Below are 10495 nucleotides of genomic sequence, written 5' to 3' on the forward strand. Positions count from 1 at the left end.
GGTGGGGAGCGCGCCGGACCGCCAGCCAGGCTCCTCCCGCTCGGCTGCCCCACGCCTCCTGCCTCTCCCCACGTACAAAGGCGCAGGTCCGCTGCGCTCCGCTGGCCGCCGGTTCCAGCTAGCCCTGCGTCTGTGCCGCGCCTCCCTTGCTAGGTGAGTTGGGGCGCGCGCCCCCAGGCAGTCCCCGGCCGAGGATCTGACCCCTGGGGAAGCCTCACCCCGGCTGCTTTGACCAGCTGTGCCGGCGTCTCTGGGCGCCCGGGTCACCGCCGGGCCGGGGTGGGGAGCCACTGGCGGGGAATCCGTTGCACCGCGCGGCAGGCCACACCCAAGCTAGGGGAGCAGCGGCCTCCCCAGCCCTAGCGCGGCTGCCCCCAGCCCCTCGCGGACCGGAGAAGGGGGACTTGTCACTATAGCGTCTCGGTGTTGGCGCTTTGGGAACTCCGATCTCCCTCGTTTGCGTTCGGGGTTCTGGACTCACACCTTTCCTACTTTGCGATTAGTCCCCAAGTTATGCGCACCCCCGTCCCGCCCCGGCTGGCTGCCCATCGTGTTGTAGGTTTTGGCTGCAGACGGACCGCAGTCCAGGTGTCCGTACCCTCCTCCCAGTCGGACTCCCCGCGCGGGCCGGGCTGGGCGGCAGGGCTACTGCAGGGCTCCCCTCCTAAAGGGTGCTCCCCTGTTCTTGGCGTGCGCGCGCGCTGCAGGTTGGGCTTCCTGTTTTGGTCGGCTGCACAGGGAGGTCTTGCCGCCGAGGCAAGCATCCATGTGCGTCCTTTATGAAGCCGTGCGGGGGTGTGGGGCGATGGCGGAGAGACTGTGGAGCGGTTCCCGTATTCCGAAAGTCCCTGCTTACTATCTGAAGTGCGTGGAACCAGAAATGGGGGAAAGCGGGCGTGAGGAAGGATCTTGCAATCCCAGATCACGCTGGCCCCTTGCAGTGAGACGGACAGAGGTGCCATTGGTACCCGGCTCACAGTCGAGCTTTGCCCAAGGAATGGCGCTCTCTCCAACCCTGGATCCCGCACTGCCCGGCCTCGGGGCAGTCTCTGCCTAACTGAAACCAGGAACTCTGTCATGCTGGGTAGGGGTGGTGGGGAGAGCTGAGCAGCTTAGGGCCAGGCCCGCAAAGCCAGGCCCTGAGCCAGGTCTGGAACACATTAATTCCACCCCCCTAGGCGCCCCCACCCCTCTGGTCCCTTCCAGGGGAAGCTGGAAGCATTCTCCAGGGCGAGGTTAGCACAGAGGGTTCCAGGATCCTCCTGGTGATCGGAGGCCTGTGACTCAGCTGTGAGACCCGTGGGTGTGGCCCTGCTAGTTGCAGTTACTCTCTGTGGATGCTTTGGACAGAACACTCCCTGAAGGAAAAGAACCGTGCCATCTTAGAGGGCATTTTCCGAGAGGAAGTGAGTCACACCAAGACTGGACGCCAATCTGGAGAGTTTCCTTGACTGACCTGCTGAGGGTAATACTTAAATGGGCAGGGCTGTGGCGAGACCTGCTAGGTGGTCAGCCAGGTTATTGGCCATGTGGGGCCCAGCAGCTCGCTGTACTTGGGGTAGGGGCGCCTTTCCCATTGAGAGGTTTGCAGTTGATGCAGAATTCTTTTTTCCTCTGAAATCTGAATTTCAGCCTCCAGGCCTGGATTTTTACATCTTGAACTTCAGGTGAGGGCAGGCCCATGGAAACACCCCAATCGATGATCTTTGCTTCCAGTGTGTTTCAGTAAATTGCAAAAGATAATGCCAGGGGTTGGGCAGGAATGAGTTCATATAACTCACTTGAAATTTCTTCATCTGCCCCTGTCCCCACAGATTCCAATCCGGTTACTATTTAATCACCCCTTCTCAGTGACAGCCAGAGGGGAGTCTCTTCATGGTGGTCCTTGAGCCAACATTTGCAGTTTCTTGTTTCAGTTCTTCAAATTTTCTAAGTTTACTGGGCATCAGGCAATTGTTTGGGCTCATTCTGATTTCTGGATTTTCTTGGGTACAACATCAGGTGAACCCCTGTACTGCCATGTCTGGCCTCTGTCCAGCCTCTGAGCAGCCACCCCTGTGCTGTCAGGCCTTGGGCTGGGTGGGGCCGAGGCTGGGTGCCTCCCAGCTTTGACTCCCAGCTTTCCATTGACAGCTCAAAAAAAAATGTGACTTTTTTAGAGCACTACCCACTCAGTATGCCCTTGGACACAGTCCAGTCTTTTAAAGCATAAAGTTGAAGGAAACAATGACATTCTTTCAGGATTATAATGTAAAAATTAGGTCTCAGAGTGCTGGAAAAGATGGACTAAATTTTTAGGATCTTTCTTAAGTTCCTCATTTTCCCAGGAAAATTTAGGGATCTCACAGCAAAAGCAAAAAGGAAGAATTTGCTTATTTTTAACAATCTTCAGCACTTCTCATCCTTCACCGAATAATATTCACTTGCACCACAAACAGATTTAATAGTGGCTTTCACAATAGCTATTGTTGACCCACCTAGGCTGATGTCTGACAGTTCTTCAAGGAAAAATAGAGGTACTTGGTTGGGTTAGAGGGTGTTTCTGAGTTCTTTCTTCCTATTGAGTTGCATCTGGAACTTTTCCCTTACTGACCAGTGTTTAGTGGGCAAGTTTTATTTGATGAGAAACTGGCTCCAGATCCTTTGCCTCAACTCTTTTCTCTCTGAATTCCCTCTAGGGATCAAATTCAAGAATACCCTCTGCGTTCAGTATTCACACACACACACACACAAAAAAAAAAAAAAAAAAAAACCTTTTCAAAATCCCAAAACCCTCAAACATTTTAACTCACAGATGTGCAAACATTTAGGATTGCTCAGAAGCAGACACCTTTCTAAGGGGGACTTCTCTTCCCTGCAGCAGAGCTGGAGAAGCACAAAGTAGAAGGTGGGTTGAATGAAAGCATGAGAAACAGCAGGGGTGAGAAGAGAAGTCAGGGCAGAGTCTGACCAGACCTGTTTAGCAAGACACATTCCCTTCCCTTTGCCTCTGGAATGTGCTCTCCTCTCTACTGTTCCATTCATAGGTGAATTCTTTGGGGGCCCCTTTCCTGGTCCTTCCCAGATCTCTGTCGTCGTAGTCCAGATGTGCTCTGAGCCAGGGTGTTCAGCCTAGCCTGAATAGTCCCAGCTACTGTCCTGGGACCGTCTGATGCATTCATTGACTCCCTTCCTAAATGGTTATTTAGTGGTCTGTGGGTAAAAGCCCAGTGATTCACTGTTCTTGACCAAAAGGAGCTTCAATCTAAGGCAGGTGAACAATTAAATGTGATCAAGTGTTTTCAGGTATTAGAAGTAGGTTGTGGGGGGCACCAAAAAGACGCGGCTGCCTCTTAGCCCAAGTCCCAAGACTCTTGTGCCAAAGTATATCCAGCAAGGAAGCAGGAGACCCACCCTACTGGAGGGGAGCTGTAAGGTGTTGTGTGGGGAAACGCCAGATTCACATAGCTGAAGAAGTGCAGCTTCAGACCAACTGACAGCGCCGCAGTTGGCCCTGCCCAGCAAGCACCGCCCAAGAAGGGAGATCCTTGTAGGAATGACTCACTCGGCCACCACTTCGGTCTGCGCCCGGAGGAGGACAATGGGATTCATCCTCTAGCCCAGAGAAGAGTTTGGATCACAATTTTTTGTTTAATACCAAGGATTTTTTTTTTTTTTTTTCAGTGCATTCTCAGATTGAACCCAGGGGCACTTTACATTTGAGAAATATCCCCAGCCCTATGTGTGTGTGTGTGTGTGTGTACATGTATATGTGTGTGTACATGTATGTGTGTGTATTTTTTAAATTGCTTAAGGCCTCAATAAGTTGCTGAGGCTGGCTTTGAATTTGCAATCCTCCTGCCTCAGTCTCCCAAGTCACAGGGATTACAGGCTCCTTCCAAACAGTTCCTTGCTTGCAGCCCTCACCGCTGCCCTCTGTGGCATAGGTACTGCTGAGACTCAGGGCTTCTCTGGTTTTCCGTGCTCTTTTGGCCTTCTGGCTGGCCCCTGCCCAGCATTCTTATTGCACAAGGTCTACTGGACAAGAGGGAGTTCTCTGGTTGCTGGATTCCCTACCCATTTGCTGAATAAAACATCTTGGGACCCCATGGGGCAGGGACTCTGTTTCAAAGAGGAAAGTTCCATGGCTTTAGGACCAGTGTGGGCAAGGAAGGGGTGGGACTGGAGTTACCCCAGACCACAGCACTGCCCACAGAGGAAGGCAGACTGACCTCCTTCTGTTAAAGACAGTCGCGTGTGGCCAGGATTTTACCCTACAGCTTGTATTTCTTGGCGGTTCCTAAATTAGCCTGTTTTCCTGCTGCATTCCCCTTCTTTTCTGACTCTGCAGAGTGCTCTTCTCCTGCTCTGTCTTGTGAAGAATGTTCGGGATCCTAGGGCATTGGTCAGGAAACGCTCTGCAGCTCTGAACTTGGGCACAGGTATTTTTAAGCCCCCGTGGTGCCTGACTCCTTTCCTGAGTTGAGGATGGAGGTGGAATCCCATGTCCTCCTATAAGCAACTCACTCAATTCGGTTCTCTTAGGTTGCTGGACTTCCAGAACAATCCAGGCAAGGCAGACTCCCTCTAGGTCCACTATCTGAACTGTTGTGGGGGTTGGGAGATGAGCCGGATCTGGGCTGTGTCGGAAGAGAGGTAAAGGGGTGTGGTTCCCCTGGAATTCATCTCACGGTGGACCTTGAAGCATGAATCTGCTGTGTCTCCAAGAGAACTGCCTTGCAGATGAATCATGCCGGATTCTGGCCTCTAGCCTTCTCTAGAGCAGCATTCTTTGGCTTGCTGCATCTCTGTGGGGTTCTGGAGATTAAGGGGTAGAATTTACAATTCTTAAACATAATCACTGCATCCTAATGTTCACCATTGACACCTTTCACTCTGAAAGGCAGCATTTATAAAGAGACGTGTGTTGAACAGGCATCTGTCAGCAGCAGGAACTGCACAGAAGCGAGTCTCAGGTTCCTGTTGGCACTCACTCTCCAGCCTCTCCTTCCACCTAGGTTCAAAGCCTTCGTGATTTCTTTCTTTCTTTTCTTTTCTTTTTTTAAATTTTTTGTAGTATATTGCAATCTCCAATCAAGTTCACCTGTGTCCTATCCCATAGTGATTTTAGGTGATGTTGGTCAAAGCTTCTCTGTTAAGCCAAAACCCGCTGAGTTCCTATGAAGTACCAGACACTGGTCTTAATGAGACACATTGTACCTGAATACAGTGACCTGACCTGTTTCTTTCCTGTCTTCATCTTGGACCTCGTGAAACCCTCTTGCTCTCCCACTGCACCTGTGAGAGCTGCGCTTCTGTCTAGTGCTGCCAAAAAATGTGTCAGGCCCCCAAAGGAGTTAGGCTGTACTGTTACTTATTCCTTCTCAGTGAACTAGATAATGAAATTTGGGGAGCTTGTATTCAGGTAGGGCAGCTGCATTTTACTGTCTTCTTTATTGCAATAAATAATAAATTCAGAGCAAATAACAAGTAAAGAAACACTTGTCCAGTGGACAGACTCATCTATAAGCAGATTTCTAAATCCTAGAATCAGACTGAACCAGGTTCCCATATTAAGCTTGGAGGATGGAGGATTTCACGATAACCCATCTCAATGGGGTAGGTTGTTGGTACTCAGCCATGTCTAAGGGTCTCATTTGCCAACTCCAAGAGGAACAAAGAAGTAGATGGTCTTGCAGTGGGGGGGTTGGTCGGTTAAAAAGAGAGACCCTCAGTGGCCTGGGAGGCTGAGGCAGGAGGACCAGCCTTAGCAACTTAATGAGACCCAAAGCCACTTAGTGAGACCTCGAAATGTAAAAAAATATAGAAAAAAACAATAATAAAAAGGACTGGGGATGTGGCTCAGTGGTCAAGTGCCCCTGGGTTCAATCCCCTGTACCAAAGGAGAGAGAGAGAGACCCTGACCTTGTTTTTCCAAATGATTAGAGCTTTTATTCTCTATTAGGTGATTTATGCAGAATTAGCTGGCAACCCAATAAATCCCTCATTCAGGCCTATTTCTATCAGTGAGAAATTCAAAAACTGGGGGAACTTGGTCCATAGACACATTGAGTTTTATAGACACATTGAGTCTTACAGCTGGAAAGAATCAAATGTGCACACCTGTAATTCCAGTCACTTGGAAAGCTGAGGCCAAAGTTCATGGCCAACCTGGGCAACTATCTCAAAAAATTAAGATAAAATGTTATGTGAATGTATGGATATGGAATAGTGAATCCCACTATTATGTATGATCATAATGCACCAATAAAAACTTTTAATTAAATTAAATTACATTTAAAAAAAAAAGGGGGGGGGGGCTGGGTTGTAGCTCAGTGGTAGAGCATCCCTGGGTTCAATCCCTAGTACCTCCCAAAAAGAGAATCCAATGGGTTATCTAATCACCCTCCTTCCAGTCATCCTCAAAAGACCAGCTGTACATTTGGCTTAAAAGTTAACGTGAACTTTGTTTCTTTACATCCCTTGACAGGTTTCAACAGACTCCATCAAAATGCCGTCTCAAATGGAGCACGCCATGGAGACCATGATGTTCACGTTTCACAAGTTTGCGGGAGACAAAGGCTACCTGACCAAGGAGGACCTGAGAGTCCTCATGGAGAAGGAGTTCCCTGGGTTTTTGGAAGTAAGTATTGAACGGTTCAGAAAGAACCAGACCTAAGAATCAATACTTCCTTCTCCTTCCTCTTCCCTCCCTCCCCAGGGGAAGTCACTACTGGAAAGCTCTTTTTATTCGCTTGTTTACTAAACCGTATTGACTACTGTGAAAGTACTGCAGGGAAACAAAATAAAGAAGACACAGCCCCTGCCCTCGAGGAGTTGTAACTTAGAGATGTAATAGTACTACTCACAAAGAACGGCTACATGACGTGTGGATAAAATGCCATCTGGAGTTCCCCCCACAGTGTGGGGGAAAGAAGGCTTTCCACAAGAACACAGTCAACAGGGCACGGCCACCTTCAGGTTCATGAACCTGATGCTGGAGATGACATATCCCAGTCACACTCCACTTTGAACAACTTGAATCTCCGTGTGTGTGTGTGTGTGTGTGTGTGTGTGTGTGCGCGCGCGCGCACATGCTGGGGATGAACCATGTGCATACCTCACACATGGTAAGCAGATGCTCTACTGCCAAGCGACACTCCTACCTCAAATCTCCCTTCTTAAATCCTTTCAGACAAAAGAGGTATTTTTTTCTCCCTCTTCTTTCAACTCTAGTCCATAAATCATTTGCTGAATAAGGACTTAACACTTCAGAAGTAACTGCTTTCCACACTGAAAATGCTACAGAACGTAGAAGCACAGTGGAGTTTATGCCTCACCTTTGGTAGACCGGGGAGCCCTGGAGACAAGGACAGGACTCTGCCAGCAGCCCAGATGCATCTCTCAGGACATTAGCCACTGGGCACAGTTGTCCTTTGACTTTGTAAAACCCTAAGAGATGGTGTTTTGAATTTTATGTGCAATCAAGGTGAAACATTGCTGACCCAACAGCAGATTGAAGTGGCCACAGCTATAGTCACTTGGAAGGATCACTCCTGTGCTGGGTGTTATATAATGCAATAGCCCCTCAAGGGCGAAGGGAAATGATGATAAAGGTTGGGTCCTGTCTCTTGTCATCTGCCTGGCAAACAGTACGTTAGTGAAGCCCCTGAGTCCTAGATCAATTAACGGGGAACTCTGCAGAACAGTTTTTTACACATCATCAATAATGGCTAAATAAATAACCTAACTCTTCTGTCTGACCTGCAGTCACCACAATGCTATCCCAGAAAGAGCTAGAATAGTCGGTCATTCTGCTGTGGTAGATCCCTTTGAGGTAGCCCCAGACCAGGGGTTAGAAGAGCCGGCTCTGGCCTAACTAACAAAGGACAGGAGGCTTCAGCTCTCTGGGACCCAGTAAACTGAGAGGGATGGGCGTGATTTATCTGCAAGATCGCTTTCACTTTCTGTGATCTTTTAGGCCAGCAGAGTACACAAGAACAAAATGTGCTCAGTATGAACCAGCCCACCGCGTGGACAAAGGGGTTCTCAACAGTAAAACTTGTTAAAACTTGTTAATCATGTTGTTGAATAAGTTAGAAACCAGAATACAAAGGGTGTGAGTAGTGCAGAGTGCTGAACATGGAAGGGTGATTTATTCCAGAAACAGGGTCATCTTTCCAGACACACACGCGCACGCACACACACACACACACACACACACACATATACTACATTTTGCTCTAAAGTAGATCCCTTATGTCATGCAGTGTCACTCCTGATCACCGCCAGGAAGCTGGAGGCAGGCCAGAGTGAGCTGCATGGGGCAGGTTTTAGTTGATCACTTAGGGCAGGAGTTCTCGCTAGGAAATGTGGTGGCTTTACCTTAAGGGGTGTCTGAGTACAATATGAACATCCCGCACACTTGAATCGCCGAGTGTCAGGTCCCGCTCAGTTGTGTAGTCGCTGGAACTCATAAATACTTTACCTGAGCCTTTTAACAACCTCAAATGGGCCGTGGTTCTCTCTCTGGTTGATGGCTGGACCAGAAAGAGACACATCACTTTACCACTTCTAACCAGCGTCACTGTGGAGAGGTGACCAGGCCAGTCACCATGAAGGCGGCATGAGGAAAGCCTGCGGGATCTCGCCACCCGCCCCGCGGCTGCCTTGCGTTCAGACCTGGCCTCGGGGGTTTGTGATTCCGTCCTACTGTTCCTCTTGAAGTTGGCCCTGTGTACAGCATCCAGGGAGGAGTACAGGATGCATGACTCACCAACTCACAGAACGGCAGGGACCCTAGGGATGACACCCCAGGCCAGGCTCCTCCATTCACAGTTGAGACATGAAATTGTGCTGAGCTGTTGGATTTACTCAAGGTCACATGGATAATGTGATCTGATGTCACTAGCATGGCCTCAGCTATGCCAAAGAGGAAACAGAGCTGTCTACCCCACTTCTCAAAACCTGAGGCAGCGGGCTAGGGATGTGGCTCAGGCAGTGGTGCGCTCGCCTGGCATGCGTGCGGCCTGGGTTCGATCCTCAGCACCACATACAAACAAAGATGTGTGTCCGCCGAAAACTAAAAAAAAAAAAATGAGTATTAAAAAATTCTCTCTCTCTCTCTTTAAAAAAAAAACAAAACCCTGAGGGAGCCCAGGCATCATTAGCACCTCCTTTAGATAGGTATGGCAGTGACCTGACGCTTGCTCCCTAATAATCTTATGAGATCTCTTCATAGGAGTTTCCTTTGTAAAGGATTGGAATATGATGAAGAAGAATGTAATTTTAAACTAAAAAATGGCGAGTTTACAGTGGGTTTTAAGGCAGAATATAAATGTGAAGTTACTGAACTGCTCCCTAAAGACTTATGAAAGTCACTGGTGACCTACGAGAAGACCCAAATAACTGGGAGATCAGGCACATGGCTGTCCGTGGTGCAAATCAGACAAGCTCGTCATTGCAATCACTGACTGATATGTATTGCCTCTCTTCTTTTTTTTAACCCAGAATCAAAAAGACCCTCTGGCTGTGGACAAAATAATGAAAGACCTGGACCAGTGCAGAGACGGCAAAGTGGGCTTCCAGAGCTTCTTCTCGCTGATCGCAGGCCTCACCATCGCATGCAATGACTATTTTGTGGTACACATGAAGCAGAAGGGAAAGAAGTAAAGAATCCAGCAATTCTCCCCGCCCTATAAAGATCTCCCAAAGGGTTGCTTCACGAACCTGCCCCACCGATTCCCCTTGTGTAAAGATTTCAGGAGAGGATCAGGACCTTAGAAAATGCGCAAATCATGTCTAACTCCCATTTGACAAACAGAGAAAGCTAAAGCTTTTGGTTTTTATATTGTTTGCATCCTCTTGCCCTCAATAAAGTCTCTTTTTTTTTTTTTTTTTAGTTCTGAATTTGAGATGGCATGTTTGTTGCTGCTTCTGAAATGCTTATTCCCTGCTTCTCTGGTTCATAAAGTGGCAGTGTACCCTGGTTAGCCAGTGCTTTGCACAGAACCTACCAAATGGGGAAGCATTTTCCATTGAGTCTTGGAGTCTAACTTAGATATCCAGGTGCTGCTCTGCCCTGTTACTCTGTCTACATGAAGGACCAAAACTGGAAGGGGTATGCAAGTGTTCTGCAGGAACAAGTCTGATTTTATAATCACTGAGCATGGCCTCACCCCGTTAAGTCAGTGCTTCTCCAGCCAGGATGATGCCTGAGACGTCCAGACCCATTTTTCAAAGCCAAGTTGCAGCAGACTGTAGGGCAAAATTGAGCCCATAAGAGAACAAGTGGAGGGAGGGCATGAGTCCTAGTAATAATGCCATATTAACACCTGTTGAGTCAACTCCCAGGTGTCAGGAAATATCTAGATATGACTTACACAGAGGGTGCAGCTCTTTTGTTGAAAATGAAGTACCAGTACTGACGGCTTGATCAATAGCAAAATACTTCTCCCAGCCCTTTACTATGCCTGTTACAGGCTGCTTCATATTTGTGTGTGTGTGTGTATACACA

General features: G+C 48.6%; 1 protein-coding gene across 1 annotated transcript; it reads left to right on the forward strand.

Moving 5' to 3' along the window:
* S100a10 (S100 calcium binding protein A10) lies at window positions 1–9876 on the forward strand. Its single transcript, XM_015502899.2, has 3 exons — window positions 1–153; window positions 6470–6622; window positions 9490–9876. Exons 2-3 carry the CDS (start codon window positions 6491–6493, stop codon window positions 9649–9651), a joined length of 294 nt encoding a protein of 97 aa, XP_015358385.1. The 5' UTR covers window positions 1–153; window positions 6470–6490; the 3' UTR covers window positions 9652–9876.
* The last annotated feature ends 619 nt before the right edge of the window (window positions 9877–10495 follow it).

This window comes from Marmota marmota, unplaced genomic scaffold (genome assembly GCF_001458135.2).
Source record: "Marmota marmota marmota unplaced genomic scaffold, marMar, whole genome shotgun sequence".
In the NCBI taxonomy this organism is placed as follows: domain Eukaryota; kingdom Metazoa; phylum Chordata; class Mammalia; order Rodentia; family Sciuridae; genus Marmota; species Marmota marmota.

Excerpts from the sequence above, each read along its gene's own strand:
- S100a10 (XM_015502899.2), top strand. The coding sequence starts at position 6,491 with ATGCCGTCTCAAATGGAGCACGCCATGGAGACCATGATGTTCACGTTT. Across the intron at positions 6,623-9,489 it reads AGTTCCCTGGGTTTTTGGAA|AATCAAAAAGACCCTCTGGC; the intron begins GTAAGTATTGAA and ends TTTTTAACCCAG.